At 29.0% G+C, this 22,232-nt stretch overlaps 1 protein-coding gene across 1 annotated transcript; it reads right to left on the reverse strand.

Moving 5' to 3' along the window:
- Nucleotides 1–1,079: 1,079 nt before the first annotated feature.
- On the reverse strand, nucleotides 1,080–7,729 carry LOC113385932 (pyruvate kinase-like). Its single transcript, XM_026623753.1, has 10 exons — nucleotides 7,691–7,729; nucleotides 6,997–7,132; nucleotides 6,810–6,913; nucleotides 5,692–5,811; nucleotides 4,965–5,148; nucleotides 4,258–4,400; nucleotides 3,893–4,141; nucleotides 2,296–2,538; nucleotides 1,832–2,054; nucleotides 1,080–1,270 (listed from the first exon to the last, which is right to left on the reverse strand). Exons 1-10 carry the CDS (start codon nucleotides 7,727–7,729, stop codon nucleotides 1,080–1,082), a joined length of 1,632 nt encoding a protein of 543 aa, XP_026479538.1.
- Nucleotides 7,730–22,232: the final 14,503 nt, after the last annotated feature.

Raw genomic sequence — 22,232 nt, forward strand, 5'->3', positions numbered from 1 at the left:
TATGTGAGTGAAAAGTTCAATACGCAGAGCCAAAAATTGAGTAAATACTTTATTTTAAATTAAAGCAATAGATAGACCGAGCATTAAGTACAAACTTGAACATAATGATTTAATCCTTTTGACAAAAAATTATTTGCTGAAAACTGTAAAACACATTATCATTGGAATGTTTTCTGATGAACACAATACAGCATTAACAATGGCCTTTATTTTATTTTAACACTTCAATATACTTTCTAAGTAAATTTTTATTTTTTTATGAAATATCTTTTTTAGCATTTTTTTACTGTAAGTTTGAAATATATTGACTAATCAAATGTGTCGCGATTATTGTGCCAAATATAACTTTATGGCATTAATGCTCTAAATAATTTAGCGGATTTAAACAATATTCATATATGAGGATAGTTTAGCATAATGTAATAATGGTTGTAAATCGAATGCAAAGAGTAATTATAATTGCATTTATGTAAATTTTGGACAAAAATAGTTTAAGGTCTTATTTTAAGCTTAGTAACGTAAGAAAATACCAAATAATCTAGCATATATATATATATATATATATATATATATATATATATATATTAAACGGACAGTATTTTTGAAGTATAACTTTCTCTATTCAAATTTAGTCATCACTAAGTCTGGTTTTACAATAATTATACGCAGATGACATTTTAAAGTTCATATGAGAAAACTTGTTTAAGATTATTAACATTTATTTGATTTTGGAATTTTCAGGTCCGGTTTATAAAAAAATCGTAATAACTTACACATAATATCTAATGATTACAGCGTAAATTAAAATAATGTTTTATACAGTTTCTTTATTTAGAAAAATATTTATAATAATAATATAATAATATCTTATAAATACATTTTTATAAGAAAAAAGTCCTTCAAGTTATATTAATATCTGAAACGTCCAAAACCAATTTTAAAATCCTTCAAATATCGCCTTTGGTAATTCCGAAATATGTGATATATTTATATATAAAATAGAGACACACGATAATAAGATTATGTAAATATACAGAATACATTTGAATTACATTAAAATATCTTTTTTGGTTTTAATTTTATGCAGGTATAGTGTCATATTCTGAAGCATAAACTACTCTTAATGTATTAGTGAATCCTGCTCCTTGTCTACATCCATGAACCATTAATACTGCATCTCCAGCTCTAATGAATCCGCTAACTTTTCCATAACTTATCCCATATTGTAATCGAATGTTAACGTCTTTCATCCAATCTTCGAGCATACCATCTGATTAAATATATTTTATTGAGACCTTTATGTTATTGACAAAATAATATATTTAACTTTGTCCATAGAAATGATTGAAATTGCAACAAGTCGTTTAAGCGTAACATTTGTGTATATTTATTATGTAGTAGTAGTATTTATAGATGGTCGACCAACCAATCTTAATGCTTTAAAAAAATTTGCGAAGAAAGTGTTGTTGGATAAAAGGTTTCGTTAATATCTATTTCAAAAAATGGTAAATTCCAAATAATCAAAAATTAACGATGTTTACGACCAGAGCAAAATCAAACTAGATGTAAGGGTAAGTGCAAATAATCGATTTAGGTATTGGAATTTAATCATTTTTAAAATTGTTATTTTTTTTTACCAAATCCTATTCCTAACTGATATCTTTCGAACAGTTTAAATATTCACCTGTTCAGGATTTTTCGCAAAAACGATGAAAACGTTTTTTCACTACTCTAGTGATTCTAAAGAAATGGTTTGACTAAATTTGTAATCTAATTATTTTTAGAGTTAAACTTGATGGCTTTTTAGGATTCCAAAATTTAATGAACTCACAAATGTACTGAAGTGGTTTTACTCCTCTGTATAACTGCAGTTGTCTAGCCACCCTTCCATGTCTTGTAACAGCCACAATCGGACATCTAGGTGCATAATGTGATAGAAGCTTTGCTGATCTTCCAGAAGTTGTTAACACGATAATTGCTTGAGCATTGCATTTTATTGATGTTTCTACTGCGCCTATTGCAATTGATTCTGCTGGACCATTTGGCGGAATAGCCTATTCAGCGAAAGAAAAACTTACATTCAATTATCAAGGGAATATAATTATCTAAGCAATTATTGCATACTAAATATATTGTGGTATTTAGATGAGCTTGATGGTTGTTGTATTTCAATGAAATGGTGGTCTAAATCACTTGTCTGCTTAAGCTATTGGTAAGCTTATTCTAGTTAACAATATATATATCGAAACTAATTATTATTTTTTACTGATTTTAGATTTCTTTGAATATTCTTACCCTGACGTTACGGTCTCCGTACATCTGGGTCTGCCAAACAGATAATTCGGACTGCCTACAAACTTTGTCCAATAATAGGACGCTGTTGATTGGATTGCTGCCTAATGCTGTTTCTCCTGCCAACATGACGCAGTCGGCGCCGTCGATTATTGTGCTGTGAGCATCAGCTATGGCTCGGCTGCTTACTGTTACGGTTGTACCAGCATGTGCTGTATGTACCTCGCAGACACAAGGCTTGGAGGCCTGATAAATGGAGTACGTACATTAGTCAGGTATGTTGTTTTAACACTATAGTCATACCAAGACTTAATATATACCTAATTCTACCATAGCGGGTCAAATGACCCGACTCTATATTTCATGCTTGAATGTATGAAATATGGATGTTAGGAAGAAAATAAAAATAAAAATTAAATTAATTAAGCAAAAAAGTATGTTGAGCATTTCTATTACAAAAGCAGAAATTAAAAAAAAATTCATAGTTAATCGCATTTTTTACATATAATTGTGTCCATTGTACATTTTCCGCAAACATATTTTTTACATTTACTTAGAGCAAATTTTGTTGGTTTTGTTTTCTTTACAGTATCTTATTTGACATCTCATAAGTTTATAAGCATCTGTAGTAGACTTAGGCAACGATACTTTCGTATTTGTTTCTTGTTTTGGTTGTTCACGGACTTCTCGAAAATCGGCGCCAAGTTCTTCTGATAGCTTGAGTAAAAAATCTTTTCGCGAGATATTTTCTCCTGTCGTTTGCTTGTACAAAATCCAGTCATTTATGCCAGCTAAATCAAGGATATTGAAAAAAACTTGGAGAGGCCATCTGCAAGACTTGGATTTTTTTTAGTAAATTTCCTCGCCATTTGATCGGTAATGTCTACACCAAATTTGGTTTTATTGTAATATGAAATAGTTTCAGGTAAACGTTTATCATTTTGTTCTTCATCGTCAGTATCTGTTGAATCAGACTCATTTTTATTTTCAACCAATATATCTTCATTTTCAGAAAATTCATCTTCACTAATTTCTGAAAACTCTTTGCCAATATTATTTATATCTTCTAAGAACTTGTAATGTCTTGTTTGCTTCGACATTTTTCTGGGTAAATAATAAAAGGTACTTACCAAGACTTTCAATTTCTGCCACTTTTTCTAACAATAAAAAGCTATTTTCAATCTAAAATTTGATATTTTCTTGAAATTATTCTGAGCTATTTTCGTTGAACTACTTTGCGCAACAGTGTTTAGAAGAATGTGCAACTTACTGACTACAAATATGACTCGACAATCTCATAAATCAAAAAATTCTCTCCCATTGTGGTAGATATCGGTATACAAGAAGGATTATTCAGAATAAACAAAACAAAACAAGAAAAAAAAATTGTTTATAACTCTTCTTTAATTACTTAAAAAAAGTCATGAAGTCAAATGTGCAAACGCAATGAAATTATACGTGCATTTTCAATGCAAAAGTTCAAAATGAGTCATTTGACCCGTTATGGTATGTTTAGTGTTAAGTATGAATGAGATCTGAACGTAAAAAAAAATATATGCAATTCGTGTTTATAAGTATCATCTATGAATTTATTGTGTACCAGTATGCAACGCCCAAGAACGTATTTTTGCGCCAGGCACACATTTTCTACTGGCATCTCTGTAGCCATGTCGTGCTTGGAGAACATTATAGCATCAGCTTCTTCCAGAATTTCTTCTAAATTTTCTAACCCTTGAAGTGTTTCGATCTTGGCAATCATTTGGATGTACTGACCTTCTTCTCCCAGCTCAGCTCTATACTGTTTTATCTGATCTGCAAATCTTACGCGCTTTACTATTACGAAATCCACCTAAAAATCGTAAAATAAACAAAAATAGTCAAGCATGAGAATCATTTTTATATGAAAATAATTTCAGCTAATTCAATAACTTATTAGTAAGAAAATTCATTCTCAAGAGAACATACTTCATATTTGACCGCAAAGAGTAGATCAAGCTTTGTTTGGTTGGACAATGTAGTTGTTTCAATTGGAACTTCTGGCAAAGTGACCTTGCGATCGTTTCCTAAATTACCACCGGATAGAACTTTGCATGTCATATCAGTAGGGCCTATCGATAAATACAAATAAATTCATTAGCAGAGCATTTGATAATTATTTAAAATATGTTAATTGATACCTATTAGCTACCGATTAAGGCTGAAATAACTTACTCTACTAAAAATTGAAAATTACTCAATGTGAAATTAAAATAGTTTCTAAAATATTTCTATTATTATTCAAATTAAATAAAATTTATTGCTTAACATATCGGGATTACTATAACAGCTTCAAATTATTTACACAATCAGTATCATCTTTGAGTTATATATTGAATGCAGATTCTTGTCTATATTTGTTTTGATGAAAATATGTGTAGTTTGAAGAGTTATTCAAAATTTCAGAGACTGAAAATACAGCAATTTTAAAATAATTTGCGGTGTGGAATTATATTATTATAAAATTATATTTTTTCTAACAAAGTCCATTTTAGAACAATTTGACTAAACTATTGGACCACAAATAAAGTATGTTTCAAATATCAAATTATTCGTACAAATCGAGTGACTTCTGTATTAATTAGCCGGTTTGTAACCTGGTCAAAATTTAGTACTTGACTACTCGAATTTATTACCTATATCCAAAACTCGTAGAATAATTTCGCCATTATCAATCACGATTCGATTGCCAGGTTTAACTGTTTCTCGCAAATGTTCACAACTTAAATAAATCAAGTCACTGCCGCAACTGGCATAAAATGCAGGGTCGCAGGTAATGCGCACCGAGCTACCCTCCTCAATTGGAACTGCGTTCATGTGCTAAAAACAAAAAAAATCAGGACTGTATATTATTTAATAACAAATCTAAAATAGAATTGCTATCCTAGAAGGAGTTACAGTATATACATATATATGAACAAATTTTAATTATAAGAATGAAACTTTTCGGTTAGTTATGAATGGAGGCTAGAACTTCTGTCAAAACGTATGGATTTTTATAAACTTATACATACTAGTTGATGAGTTACTAATATGTATAAGAATGACACATAATTCAGCTTAAATCTAGTTAAGTTTTATATATAAATATAATTGTGCTCAGACCAAAAAGTATTAATCGATGGGCATGGAGAAGAAATGATAACCAAAAACCAGATTTAAAACTATTAACAATATTTCAGTTTAGTAGTTTCGATGCCAAAGTTACAAAACGAGGCAACAACTAATAAAGAATTTCAGTCGTTAATAAGTTTAAGCAAATCAATGAATACCTAAGATCTGCGCGAGGTTAGATTTATCAATAGATTTATAGTATTATAAATGAATTAAATATCTAATTCTTATTTTTAATAAGACGTTTACATTTGCAAGTTGACCCGTTCTGACTTCCGAGCCACGTGGTTCTATTGCGATTCCCAGAGTCATGAGCATCCCTTGCCGCGTACTGTAATTGTTGTTAGACATCCTTAGTGAATTTAATTCCTAAAAAATATAGGAAGAATATAAGTTACAATATGATTCTATCAGGAAGTTATAATATTAACATGCTGATGTATTGGCTTAGATAGATTCGCATTGAAAGAGTTCATTATTGATATAACACAATATTTTTTTCTCCAATTGTCTGCGTCTATTCTTATTCTTATTTGAATTATTCTTAATTAAGAGAATTTGATTATTCTCTTTTGAAAGCAAGCTTTTTGACTAAACGTCTGGATGTAAAATAATTATAAATAATTTTAACATGATACAGTAATTTGAACGAACAATTTCAAATCGAGAGTATGTTATATGATTTCGATAAAATTGAAGATTTAAAATTAGATCCAATCTAATAAATGAATAAATGAATATATTACACCTAAGTCTGTTTTTACACGGAGATTGGTTCCAGAAGAAGCCGTGTAAAAAAAAAACGTGTAAAAAAGACATTAATCTTATACAAAAATGGGTGATTTGTCCTAGTCTCTAACACCTATTAAAATTAGTGAAAAACAAGAATTTTCAAGAACAAGAATTCATGTTTATTTTAATAATAATTCCCCTAAATTAGTGCTATTCACATTTGCTTTGACCAGTAAAAATTGTTTGTACGCACTAAAGGAGAATTTACTTAAATCTTTAAGCTAGTGTTCGCAAACTATCGATACTATCGATGGTTTCAGATTTTTTTCTTTCATAAATACTTTTTTGTGATATGAACATTCTTCGCAAAAATTAAATTTGACAAAAAAATTTAAGTACATAAAATTTCAAATCGTGCTAAATGGAATAAAATCGTGTAAAAAAATTAAAAATATTCAATTTTTAAACCGTGTTATATCAAAACCGTGTACAAAAAGACCGTGTAAAAACAGACTTAGGTGTATTTTATTATTGGTGAACTAAAATTTGATTTTCGTTAATAAAATTTACAAATCTCAGTGTTAGAAAATTTTTAATATAAATTTATTTAATTTAAACCTATTTTAGATTCTTACTTGTCTGTGGTGCTCTAAATCGCCGTGCACCATATTAATCCTAGCTATTGTCATTCCAAGCTCTAACATGGTTTCAATTTGTTGCGGCATTTCAGAGTTGGGACCTTATTAGATTTATAATTAGCAATTAAAATTATCTAAAATGAAAATAAAAATACATAAAAAATATCCCACGAAAATAAATTACCAATAGTGCACATGATTTGAGTAATTCTACTATTTTTAAGATCGCAGTCATATTTCATATTACTCATATGCTCAATATGAGATTGGGCATTTGTAGATTTTATTTGAGACTTTCTAATAGCATCTACTGCAACGTCCTAAAAATGTAATAAATTATTATTATTGTTACAAAATAATGAGAACTATCAGATATATAATATACTACCAGATAACTCAATATGAATGAATTATGTACATAAGGCTAATAAATTAAAATGACAAAAGTATATATTTAAAAATTATGCGTTTACTGGCTTATGCGTTTAATGACTTTTTTACTTATAATGAATCTCCACGGATATCGAATATCATTAAATTATAAATTTTTGAACAAAATTATTGTTTTAACAATGTTATAATATAAATATTATTTTTACTAAAGACAAGTAGTGAAATAAAAGCTGAGATTAAAAGTTAATGGATAAAATTGTAAGATAGAAAAAAAAATCTTATTCAGTATTTTATTTATGTCTATTTGAATGTCTTGATATGTAATATCAAAATATTTGACCAATTCACAGTACAAGTATTTACATTATTTAATGTACCCTCCCGCCGTACATGAATCAGTTTTGAAACTGTTATAATATTAAGTATATTGATTAATTGTTTTTTTATAAAAGTATCAGTTTATTATATTGTGGACGAATTCTTACCCAAGGCAAAATATACTCCTGATCTGCCCATTTCTCCATTTTGAAATTTAGAAAGACTAAAAATTTATAGAAAATCACAAAAGTACAAAATTAGAATTTAAAGTATAAAAAATATAATTTACATGACGGAAAATTCAATTGTTTTCAAAAAATCTAGCTGAGTACTAGTCTATTTAACTTATTTTAATAAGAAATATTTTTTTCCAAGAAAAAGTAGAACGTGTAATTTAAAGCTGGCACATCATCATACCTCGCACAATTTTTTCATATTAACTTAAATAAGCAATCAAATGAGTCAATTATTTTTACAGATCTGGGCAACATCGGATCACAAGTTCTCACAAAATTGGAACTAATAGGCTCTTATAAGTATAATTTTTACTGAAATTTAGTCGGAACCTGTTTTGCAGTTCCTATCTCGATAACAAATTAATATCTCGATAATATATACTTATTGGTAAAAAATAATAAATATTAGTATTCACTCCGTGGGAATTAATGGCACAATAAATGTAGTTCGACGTAAATGTACGCTACTTTGCAAGACAAAATTGATCACCTAAAAGAAGAGTTAGTTCGGCAAACGACAGTAGTATTGTTTTCCTCGCGCCCGGAATTTAAAATACAAGATGAAATAGTGGCGTCGAACGTGTTTTATTAGTCATGGTAAGGGTTATATAAAATATTTAAAAATAAAACTCATATTAATTCATTTATAAACATAATTATATGCAGATTTAACTTTATGTTTATGCAAAAAAGAATAACGATTTTATTCTATTGTAGTTGTTTCTCTGAGGAAGATGAGAATAATGAATGACAAAGTAGTGGTAGGAGCAAGAGCCTCAAAAATGAGTAAAAAAAATAGAGTGAAAATGTTTTTATTAATTATATTTTTTATCTACTAATTTAAAATTAAAAATTAAAATTAGAGACATATACGGGAGAAAGAAAAAAAAAGTGAACTATCAACTTGGACAAGTCTACGATCAGAGCATTGATTGTCCAGTGATTGCTCAACTGAGACGAAGCATAAAGACTTTATGCATGTATGCCAATCTATTAATATAAAATGGAATGGATTTAAGATTGTTTTGGTAAACCCTTTTCTAAATTCTGTAGTTTCATGTTATACACGTAGCTTGTTGAGTCTCCTTACTTACCTCACGTAGTGAACGTTTGTCACTTTGACTTCGGTATCAATGGCAAACGATACAAAATATACGACGTACGAGGCGCGGAAAAAGCCGCGGCGACCCAAAAATACGGATTCGGAAAATTCATATACCAACAAGATCACGTAAAACCATATCCTTCAAATGTTTTGCATTTCACTATAAATTTCTAAATGGTAGTTTTTTCCCCTCGAAGGTAAAATTAATATTTATTCGACGAAAAAATGGATTCCATCATATATCATATTATATGGTACTTTTTTTAATATTCTATTCTACAATATATTTCTGCAGTTGTTTTTCATCTAATTTTATTATTCAGGAATACTCATAGTAAAGGACAATAAAAACACTTACGTATTATATGAAACCTATTTATAAAAAATATAAAAAAACAAATATAAAAAAATTTAAAATCTTATGACTTCGGTAGGTAGGGGAGACTGGGTACGAGTGTACCAGGGTACGAAAGTGACAATTGCCATAGCAGTTAACTATACTGATTTTGTCATAGGGCCTAAAGGGCGAAAGACTTAAAATATTTGTTCGAACATTTTCCCATTATTGTATTCGATTTCTTTTAACTGTTTCTTGTGCACAATAAGATCACTTTGTTTGTTATTTTTCTGTAAGTTGAACATTAGTTAGTTACTTACCAGCAATTAGTTTCTGCGTAGATTATTTGATCAGACATAACGATGATTTGTTTTTAAAAATGTACGCTGGGTTCGGTTGTGACGTGTGGCTTTTATTCGATACTTGATTTGATTTGATTTTTTTCTATTTTGGTCTCAAACTATTCAGATTGACTTCGAATTTTCTGGCGTGTTATATGCTGGTCTTTCTGTCCAGATATTTTGCTCTCGACTTCAAATTATGAATTTGGCGCAAACATAGGGGTAAATCAACAAGTGCCTTTGTTTATTAATTTCAATATTTGATTGTGTTTTAAAAATACTTGAAATACTTTAGAAGTTACTGCATGTTTTACAAATTTCATAAATATTAAACCGCAAATAAGCTTTAACTTTATAGAAGGAACATCTGTTGGATTCTCTCACATTTACATTATGTTTTCATTATAAAAGACTTGAAAGCATCTATGCAGATATGATAAGCAAGCGTTCCTGGTGCTCCCTCGTACTATCGTATAATAATATAAACAAGTTTTGTGCTATGGCTGGACCAAACACAAACGAAACTGCATAACTTTGGATTCTATGAGATTTCTTCTCAATAATTTTGTTTTGGAATAGTTCGGAAGTTGAAAACTTTCAAAAATATCCTAGGAATTTTGAAATATTTCTCAATGCGGATCTTATAGAAGGAACTTTCGAGATGCGTTTTGAAATGCGAGCATTGGATTTTAAAACGATTCGTATTCCGATGTTGGTATTTACACTTACTTCTGAAATGCCCTCAAAGCACTTTGCAAAAGTATCTACAACTCGGTTAACAACTTAGTACAGATTCAATTCAGGAATTTTACATATATTTATATCGGAAGCATTGTGTATAGGTATGTACTTATGTATAAGTTGTGTATCGTTGGAAGTATTATGTATAATAAGCACATTATCATTTAGCAATGCAAACAATGTAAAATTAATCCAAAAATTACTTGTTCCTGTGAACTTCAAATTTTTGTACACTTGTATTTATTTATTAAGAAGTGCAAAAATCAAATTGCTAGGCGATTTCAACCTGCACAAGTACTTGTCAGGCAAGCTAAAGGGTTCACTTTTATGAGCAGATGTATGCATTAAAATAAACTTTGTCCTATAAGGTTAAGAATTATATATGGTATCATATTTACATATTTACAAATAAGTTTATGGCCGAAATTGATTTAATTAATTACAATAAATATACATTTTACTTTTCAAATTAAAATTCATCATCAGATATACCGACACGGTTTATTAAACCATATTATTTTTATAGCTAAAATAATAAATTCTATTTATTTATTGATATCTGAAAGAGTTATTGGTTCCTATGGTATAAGTTTGTTTTATTATACGTATTGCTCTAAATTTTCCACATAAATCAAAATCCATTTGGTCGTTCAACTCGTTGTAATATTCCATTTCGTCGTTTATCTTAGAGACGTTTGTGTTTTGACATATCTTGGCAATAGTTGCGATCGTGTTATGTACGAAGCGGGCGTTAAACGCACTAAAATGTAATCTTCTGTGAATTCCCAAAGCGGAATAAAAATAAAATGACAATAGCCAATCTTGGTCCGCGACCGAAGTTTTAGAGCTTTTCCTCTTTTGAACTTTCGACCATAGAGAATATGCGCATTCTCGCTTGATTGAATCCGCATTACCGATGCTGCTGTTTTGTGTCCATGGCACTTTTATGCAAAATCGAACTTGGAACGGAATCTTGTTGGCTTAGGACAGAATAAGAATGACGATGTTTCGCAGCGGACTTTCGTGCTATTTTATATTAGTAACTTTTATTGGAAACAATAACTTTACAGTCAACAAATGCAGTCTATTTAACTTTCCGATAGGAAAAGATATTATGTTTTTTATTGCAGTTATGCAATATATATACAGGGCCGGTCCTACTTCGAATGCAATGCATGCAAAAAATGCGGGCGCACGCCTTAGGGGGCGCCAAAACGAGATTTGGATATAAAATTTATAATATAGTTTTTTCAATATCATTCAAGAAACATATACTTTTTTGCATCTTTTACTAATATATGGAAAATATTTTTAAAATACGTTAAAAATTTCACTTTAGAACAACAAATGGCAAAATAAATACATACAACTCGTCCCTTACGATATCAATTAGGAGAAGTTTACGTTACAATTTTGGATATTTTAAATAACGAAAACATTATGAACCAGTGGTGTTGTCGAGCCGGAACGCGCCGGAACGTCGTTTAATAAGTGAATTTTATAAACCATATAATTTAACTAATTTTTATTAAACGTTTCTATTATTGTAATAAACATACATATATGTGCACAAAATGGATTTTGAAATGATTTTTCTTTCTTTCCTTTTCGAACGGAACCGGAACAAACATGGAAACCGGTTTTCCAATTTTAGCGTTCCGGCAAAAAAAATATTAGCACAACACCACTGTTAAGAACCAGTGATCTCTGATTTCAAAACCCAAATATGAATATTACGCATGTGTTAGAAATAATTAAAAATTTAAGAATATTCTTACAAGCAATAAATAACATATTGAAATTTTCGGATGTGTTGAAAAGTTTGGATTGAAAATAAAAATTTAAAAATATAGAAGACACAAAAATTTTATTATGAGCACCCGCGAATTGCCCCGATCTTGTAAATAATTTTAAAATCAATGTAATTTTGCGCTTTTAGTTTACATATATCTAATTTTTTGTGTACTAAACACGGAATTATTAAAAAGTATAGATGAATGTAAATTTTTGTATAATTTTGATGATGAACTGTTAAAAAAGTTAAAATAATGGGGGGAGGGGGGTCGCTAGAAAAATAATGGCATGCGGGCACTGAGGACCCCAGGACCGGCACTGTATATATATATATATATATATATATATATATTTATATATATAAATTTCTAGTACAATTCTATCTTGTTCACTCCGGATAATTAAGTTGAATTTTGCCTATCACGCTTTTTTTCATGAAAAATTAAATTGATATCAAGAAATGTAAATACGTGCTAGTTTTTTTTAAAACAAATACAAGGGTAAATTATGTTCTGGTAAAAAACAATATTATTTTCCAAAATTGTTTATTTATTTTCCAATAGATTTCTAGCGTCCTTCATATAATTATATTAAAAAGAATAAACAATGAACCGAAACAAACCGGCTTGTTTTTTCGAACAGTGAACCGGAGTCCGGAACAAACACGAGAACCGGTTCTTTAATTTTAGTGTTCCGGTAAAAAAAAATTAGCACAACACCGCTGATTTGGACAATCATAAATCACAAATATCAAGTTATTGTGATAATTTTAACCGCAATTTTTGGTATTAACTTACAAATTAATTATTTATGAATTAGCCAATCACTCGCATTTATCTGATTTTTATATTTATTAGAACAATGTATTTTTTGTAGATATAGAAAAAATATTGTCAATTTAAATTTAAATTTATCTATTGTAAATTTTGTACCTTTGTGTTTCAACGTACAATTTTGTTACCATCTGCGAAATCCAAGTAATAAAATTATAGCATTACCATTTTTTATCTTTTTGAAAAGAAATTTATTACGGCGTTGACACATTTTATAAGAAAAGCACAGATGTTCATAAATAAATTATGCACAATAATATATATTGTCGCAGAAAACCGACACAAATATTCTCATACATTTTTCATAAATTTGTGTTGGGCGTTATGTATCACAAGATGTCGTACCTACCTATATCTCCGAACGGAATAAATAAGAAAAACGAACACAAAACGGTTTTTATCAGGATAAACGGTGTCACAGGAATACAAATCGAAAACATTCGAAAATCTATCATTTATATTTAGAAACAGAACGCCCTCTCAAATACATAAGATTTATAGCCGATAGCTAAAATGCCTTCGCGTTACATCATTCTATTGAATCTGTGGACCGCCACACTAAACACTTTTATATTTTATTTAAATGGCAAATTCAATTATTTTGTTACATATCGTATATCTATATCCAGTTAAATGCAAATATGGAATGTTCTTTTCGATGACAGGTTATGAGAATCTTCACCACAAAGTAAGAGTTTTGATATAAAAAAATGCTATTTGCCTTGGGAATGTGATATATTAAGTTCAAATATTTTATTAATTAAATAATAAATGGTAATCAAATTGGACATCAATTTCGATCAGACTTCTGAACTTTGCCCAGATGAACAGAATTTTTGTTAGTTACACAGCAATATGCCACAAATAATATGTGATTCAAATACATTCTGTAAATGATGTGTTTACATAATTCAACTTTTGAAGTATAAAGTAGGTCTTTATTAATATATATTGCATGAGAGCAAATATCAAATGATTCAATTACATAATTACATTATTTGATTAACTGCAAATAATTCCTTTAATTAGCATAACAACTAAAAATCAGGAAATTATTTCTATCATGTGATCAATTCTGTGCATTGTTAAACAAATATCAAACATATTGAGGTCAATATAATTTACATGCGTTTATATATCACATGCAATTTGCTTGTATAAATTATGTGAAACAATTCCCATCCATCATTGAATTATAGAGAACTGTTGTTTTCGGTATATGTAATCCGCGAATATAATGCGATTGAGTAATTATAAAATACAAAATTTACAATGGCACTGTGCAGAACTCGTAACGCATACAAAATTCTGCAAATTTATGTATATAACTTAATTTATGTTGAGCGTTAAATATGCAAATGATTCAATCATTTGATTTAGCGCTGCCGACAAACGTGACAGGTGTGATAATTAAACTAGGCATTAATTAGAAAATTTACTATTTAAATATACTGGAATTTATTTAAATTAATAATAATAAAGCAAAAAAAACTTAAAAGGTACTACTTCAATACGATATTGAAAAGAAAATGCAGCAACGTGATGTACAGGAGTAACAGTAGAGTGAATTCTGATCTGATCGATCGAGAAAGACCTCACCCGGGACTCCTACTTTATCAGGGGTCTTTTTTCGACATCTAGCGTTGAAAATATAGGATTTTCGAGTGAGTAGCCTATTGAGTCGTATGAGTCATCAATGTTTTGAATTTCTTCCCGAGTTTGCTTAGGGGACGGCACCGATTTCAAAACAATCTACTGTACCGGGCCAGCGGTGGCGAAATCGGTTAGAGCGTGGGCTAGCACCAACTAGACTCAGGTTCGCTGGTTCGATTCCCGCTACCGCCAAGCCTGACATCAGGCAACTTTGATGTCAAATTTCCACTTGGGGTTATAGATCACATTATAATTCCAAGTGGAAATCGTCCTTCGTGGACATACTTGCATCATACAATCATATGCACACTATTAGACATAAGAGCTAATATATAAAAACCCCACACATAGGAGAAGGACGAACCGATGGTTTGCTTCTCATATCAATACCTTAGGTCATAAGTCATACACAAAACAGCTTATAGAACAATAATAAAGAGTTCTGATTGCTGTGGAAACAATAAAAAAGAAAAAAAAAAAGAAAAAAAAATCTACTGTACCGGCTGTAAACTTGATTTTATTGTGTATGTTATGAAATTTGTTTGATAAAAATTTTAAGGACATACTTTTATAATATCAATTAATTTTTGATCTTTTTGTAAAGAATGGTGATGTTTAAAACAATTTCCAACCTGCTGAGCGGGTTGATTTTGACGTGCTTCACAATAAAATGTTATTCGCCGCCGATAATACCATCCCTTTTTCTTTCTCTCACATTTAGAACATGCCACTGATTAGTTAGTTAGTTTTATAAGATTGTTTATTTCATTTGAAATTTGGATACATTATATAGGCATTATGTCTTACAAACTATGTACATCTATCGAATTGATAACAATACATTAAATTAAATTATATTTGTATATTCTATACACATTACACTTATATACATTCAAAATCTCAAAAATAAACTATATTTAAATCTTGGTAAAAAATATCAAGAAAAATGTTATTATTTATCAATATTACTTGATGCTAATAATTTAGCAGTTGTAATAATTATTGAAATTAACAAAAAAAAAACAACTATTTATAATATTAAGGACAAACACGATTCACTGATTAGTCAGTATAATGTCTGAGAACGATGAGATGGAAAAATTTGAGATTTTCGAAAATCACCTCTCAACTGTTTTACAAGACTTTTTACAAAATTGTGATGTGACATTGGTTTTTGTTTTTTTTTCTTCTACTGCTTACTTTACAAAATTTACCAGTCGTTTTGCCATATTTAAAAGCGCTCGGTCGTTTTGCCATATTTAAAAAAAGACTATATAGCAAAGAAAAAGCTAAAATTTCTAAAATAACTAATAATTATTTTCAAAATACAACACTGTTTATCACTGCTATATGTAATCTACTCAACGTTTCGATGCAAACTGAGTTATTGTTTATAAAATAACTTGTGCCTCACAGGTAGCCTAACAGAGTACGTCGTCCTTGTCCACTCAGGTGGACAGTCGTCCCCAAAGAGTTAATAGATATAAACCGACTTTAAGTCAATTTCTAAACAGTTCGCGTTTTAATTTCAAAAAGAAATCAATAAAGTGATAATAAGTAAGTCAGTAATGTCACAGTCTAGATACTGGCGCAATGTACAGTGATGAAATAATAGTCCTTCGAATGCAGTGAAAATGTTATAAAGTGTATATATAATAATATAATAATATAATATAATAAGTACAATAATAAACGCGTGAGTGATTCAACAACTTTTTGGTAATGTTTTTGTCTGAGTATTTTCTTATTAATTAATATAAAATTACTCTAAATGTGCTTTTAAGATTTTGTTCGTAGTTTATTCGGTACCGAAAAGTCTTTTTTTAAGTTATTCTAATGCTTCAATAAAATACGTTAAATCAGCAAAAATTACCACAATGAAATATTTTTGAAAAATGTTCATTTTCGTTTTTCATTTTATATATTTATGCGAATTAACAACCTTCACGACTGCGATCCACTTCACAAAACTGAAAAATATTAATTGATCGATTGAAATATTTAAATAGTTGATAAATTTTTATTAATATTTTGTGACATTATTATTACATTTTGTTTTGAAAAACTCTGAAAAGTTATTGTTATTTTCAATGTGCATTATTATTGTTATTTTGGTATGTAAAATGCAATTAATTTGTCGATTTTATTTTCTTTTATTGAAATAATTATAATATATTCACTAATCGATGACGATAATGAATTTGAAAATAATATCTTTGGTTTTATAATTAGAGGCCCCATAGTATTTTCTGTATGACTAGCAGAGTATTAGTTGCCGCGCCCGCATATGTGCGGTCCTAAATTGGACAATTAAGCTTAAGTCAATTATCTACAACGCACTTCGTAACGATTCTCTATAGAACAAAGCACGTCAAATGCGAGTTTTCGGATTCTCCGACTCTGTATAAAAAATTCGAACGGATTCAATATATTCCCTGGCTGTCTGCCGCTTGGAAAAATATTGCGGCAATTATCCTTAATTAAGCCGAGTGAAATTTTACAACGTTTAGTCTTTGTGTTCGCATTATTCGTTGAGCTCAATTGTAATCATTATGTTTAATTATGATAAAAAGTTCGTTTACATACCTCGTTATTTAATTATGAATAAAAATGAAATGATATTCTGAATTATAAAATCTGTTAATATAATTGCGTGAAAAAATCAAAGCGTTTTTCAGCTTTTTTCGTTTAATGAACACGATCAAACACTATTTGAGTATTTTGTTTAATTATTTTCACGCCTCTATAAACCCAAAATTTTACATACATATTTATAATCATACTTGTTTATCTATGCATATTAAAATGTTTTCGTTTAATTGTGGAATCCAGTTATTGAGTTACTGGTTTATAAATTTTATTTTTATTATTTAACACGTAGAAGAAACCAATTTACCATTTTACTTATTGAATTAAATATTAAAATGTATTATTTGTTTTTTGAGGTTCAAGAAATTAAACGGATATTTCATTAAATAAAGAGCACCATAATTGAAAAAAATAATTTTAATAAACATTATTTATTTTTGACTTGAGAAATTTAAGTATTTCTAATAATTATAATTTATTACCAAAATTGTGCAAATTTAATTTAATTAAATTTACAAAGTATAGTTTTACTGATGCTTTCTGACAGCAGATTCTTAAATATGTGAATTTACATAAATTTACAATATTTTGATGTCGAGACCGTCGTTGTTACTATCATTATATGAATAAGATAATAAAGCACACCATTGTCGATCAATTGTGAAAAGAATTTGAAAATTTTTGTATCAATTGCAGGAGTTTATGTGATAAAACCGTTGTGGAAATATAAGTGATAAGAAGAAAACACGCTTAACAAATATTAAATATAACTGGGAAAAATGCTAACACTTGTATACCTGGTAATGACTCGAAAAAAAAACTAAGTTAATGATAATTTGGAAGTGAAGACACTATATATCTATAGTTACGATCTCAACTTGTATTTTAGATAAAATAAACAAAAACAACATTGTATAATAATATCGCAAATACTTAAATATCTCGATTATGAAGAAATGTAAGCTCGCTCGTGGGCAATTGACTAGAACGACTGGAGAATATCAAGCTGATATCAAGCAGTAGTGACAACGGTTTTCATATTGAAATATAGATAGCAATATATATTTATTAAAAGTGAAAGTAGCTTCAATCTGGCATTGCTGCATCAATAAATATTCGCCCTATTACAGAAATTGTAATAATAATCCATCACAAAGAGATGGGATAACCGATTGAGTTGCCACATGTAGAACCGACTAGTATTAAGTCAAATTAACACAACATCTTAACGAACTCATAAGTTCTGATTGTTGTTCAGAAATAATTAAACAATGAAAAAAATGGACTTCGGTTAATTAAAAAAATATTATCAGATGATGAATTTTTTTATACATAAGAAATATTACAATATAATTTCACTTAATTCAATTCGATTATATTTTTTTACTGCTCACTAAATTAAGTCCTAATTAAATGTATTGTCGAAGCGTCACACGAAGCATCACTAGTTTTTTTTCGGTTGTCGGTCGTAGCTCAGATCATTAGCCCGAGTTAGTGTTTTTGACCTGGTTTTTAGTTTAGTTTCTTCCTGAAATGTTGGGTTTTACGCCTTGGAGCATCCGCGTAGCCTTGTAACAGGGCGTTCCGGACGTTTTGCTTTTGCTTTCTCTCTTCGGGAGAGTTTTACGATATGAAAAGGGCGTCACCTGAGCCCGTTAGCGTCTCGCATCATTGACACACAACTCTTTATATCAAGGGGCGTGTTTGAGTTCGAGTACTTTGCAATGCACTCAACGCAGCTATTCCAACCATGCTGCTACAAAATTATTACATGTTGTTCTCGTACTGCACTTCGAAAGCTGGGTCATACTATAAAAAGTTTTTGTAGTGTAGGATAAGATAGGTAATTTAAGCCAATATTCTGATTCTGAAGTTGATATTTGTGCTTACATATTTATGTTTGTGATATAAGTTTTATTTCTAGGTGGAAAATAATAAAATGTAGTATGCCCTGCAAAACAAATGTTACAGCACAAAATCCTCTGGGTTTATGACATATCTTGTTTGATGTCGATGCATGCCATACAAGTATAGTATTTGTAAGATGCAAGTTTCTCTTCAATATTCACCTATATTTAACTAAAATTCTATGATTTTTTAATATTTCACATGGTACACATTATCGAAATAGTGTGCAATTTCAATGAATATTTCGATAGACATTTAATAAATAATAATATAAACCCTTTGGCCTTGAATCATAATATTTGTAGATAGTTATAATTCTACAAGTGAAAATTTATTAATTACTATTAAAATAGTACCCAATATCCGTACTCCAATTAATAATTTTTATGATTTTTCATTTTATTTAACTAACTAACAGTATTTTAATCATTTGGATATATAGATCAATTCTTCAATCTAAGCTATCGAATATATTTGATAATTATCTTGTTATTTTGGAAATTAGAACTTCATGCCACAAGATTTAGTTGTTAGTTTAGTAGTTAGCCATATTTTGAATATTTAGCGTATTCAACTTCATTAAATATTAAAATCAGCTTTATCAATAGATAATTCTCAAAAAAAATGAATGACAGGCATTTTAAGTGACTATATAAGCTTTACATGGGATGGATCATGCTGTGCTATAAAACTGGACGATGTCATATGAAAAATAAAATTCTAAATTATATATTAAAAAACAAAAATACATATTAGCATATTTTTTAACTTCCCGCAGGGTAGTTATTGTTATCGTCACTAGTTTTTGAGAGAACGGAGGATCCGATTTGAATGATCTAAAAAACATTCAATTAGTAATGCTTGGGAGAAGTGGTTATTAGTTTTTGGCAAAGGCAGGCCCATTTCGAAGATACAGAATTAAATGTGCAAAAAATTGCAGTTTTGAAGAGGACTAAGCGTCCGATTTAAATGATTCAAAGAACTTTCTGCTTGTTTTAACAAAAAAAATGATTTTGGAGAAAAAAATTTTGTTTCAAAATTTTTTCTTGTATATCGAAAATAATTCAGATTTTATTTGTAATCCTGACTAAAGTTCTAATATACTTTAAACAAATAATTTCAACTTTGCAAATCAGTTTATATAATTTTTATAAATATTAGACAATATTACAATAATAAATTATAATAGTCTAGTCGAACATTTTGTTACGGTACGATAAGTTCCAGCAATTTGATTTAAGGCACGACGCCATGCACCCCACTAGTTTTGTTACAACATTACCTATTTTAGTGATTTTTTACCTACTTACATTTCTGACTTTTTAAAATATAAGCAATCATTAATTTCATTAAAAAAAACATTAATGCCTAATAAAGTATAATGACACCTTACTTATCTTACAGCGATCTTATATAACCAATGTGCTTTTTATTCTATTCAATTTCTATTCTATTAAAATGTAAAACTTTGTAAATTTACTTTAATTTTATCAAATTCAAATTGTGATGTAATGTTTCATTTGATTATTTGAAAAAATATGAATTTTGTAAAATGAGTTTTAGTTTTGTAATTTTAGTCCATTAAGTTGTTGCTTATTAAACTTAATATTATTGAATGAGTAGTTGGTTATAAAATCATAATGTACAAGACTAAAACATATTTTACAAAATCTGAAAAAATTCTATGGATTGCATTTTAACGAACATTTTTACTCATGCTCTGTATGGCAATGATGGCTTCTTCTGTTGTTTATTTAAAGTCCTCGACTTGACATCAATAGTGAGCAGGTCGCTCTCGCACGAACGGGCATTTCCTAAATGACACCTCGGCAATGTAATAGTTCGCTCTTGTTTTTGCGTTATGTCGGAAAACTGGCGTAGATACAAAAACTATAAGCGGAGACTTTTTATGTCACTTTTTGTTAAAGAAAAAACTTCACATTAAGAGCAAAGTTATAAAGTTACTTTTTTGCCATCGTAGATTCTGACGTACCTTCATAAATTTATTATTTCGTGGTTACCGTAAGCACGGTATTTGTGACAGCAAATTTTTCTTTTTCTAAAAGTTTTTGGACAGATTTGTTATCATTTATAAGTTTTTTATTTGACGGTGATACGTATTATTAATAAACAGGCCAACGATGAAATTTTGTCATATTTATGTTATATACGTTTCTTAAACTAAATGTATTACAACAATGAACAAGTATAAGAAATAATTTTCAATGCAACATCTTTAATCAAATTCAACATACCTCTATAAAGGTAATATAAAATTGAATTATCTTGACGAACCCTCAATATTTAAATTTTTTTTTAATTCAAGTATAAAATAAAATAAGCAAGTGTGTCTTAGACAATAACGGACAAATTCAGATTTGCTGATATTAACTATAAAATTAAGGGGCACAACTAGTGTAACCGCCTAAAAAAAGGTGATTTTTGGGAATTTATATTAAAAAAACTACTTTATCAATCATTTCAATTTTTTTCAATTTTAGGAATATATTTATACATGTTTTAAGAATACATAGTATAATTCTTGAAGAAAAAAATTAAATATTTTTTAAGTTATCGTCGATCTCCAACGGCGCGACAAAAAAAGGCTCTTCACTGCTGCAGTGATTCCGGTCTTCTACGTGGATGAAATTAAAAAAAAAAATCTTGTTAAACTAGATAATATTGTCTGTAAAATGAACTACGACGAAGAAAAAAAATTCAAAATTGACAAAATGACGGCGCTTTTTAAAAAAAGTCGAATTTTACCCAAAATTTTGGTCGTTTTTGGACTGCCAAAATTTGATTTTTAATCCGATCAGAAAATCGAGAATTCATTCTACGGAGAACTATATATAGAACATGTAAAAAAAAATTGATAGTGATCGGATCATTTGTTTTTGAGTAATCGCTGCATCAAATTCGGAAAATGTAGTTTCGAGAAAAACGCGTTTAAAGGTTAAATGATCGTTATACTATATACTATACGAGTATATAAACTCTTTAAATGGCTGTAACTCAAAAACTATTTAAGATATCGATTTAATGTTATTTTTAAAGGTATATAATCTATCGAAATAGGGAAAAATTAAAAATTTGATTACCTGTTTTTGAGGAAGTTTTTTCACTTTGTATTTAGCGTTTGATAGAGAAATAAGCTTATTATATGAACATG

Source organism: Ctenocephalides felis, unplaced genomic scaffold (genome assembly GCF_003426905.1).
Source record: "Ctenocephalides felis isolate EL2017-DRISC unplaced genomic scaffold, ASM342690v1 CF-g0.4_SCAFFOLD_03571, whole genome shotgun sequence".
Taxonomy (NCBI): domain Eukaryota; kingdom Metazoa; phylum Arthropoda; class Insecta; order Siphonaptera; family Pulicidae; genus Ctenocephalides; species Ctenocephalides felis.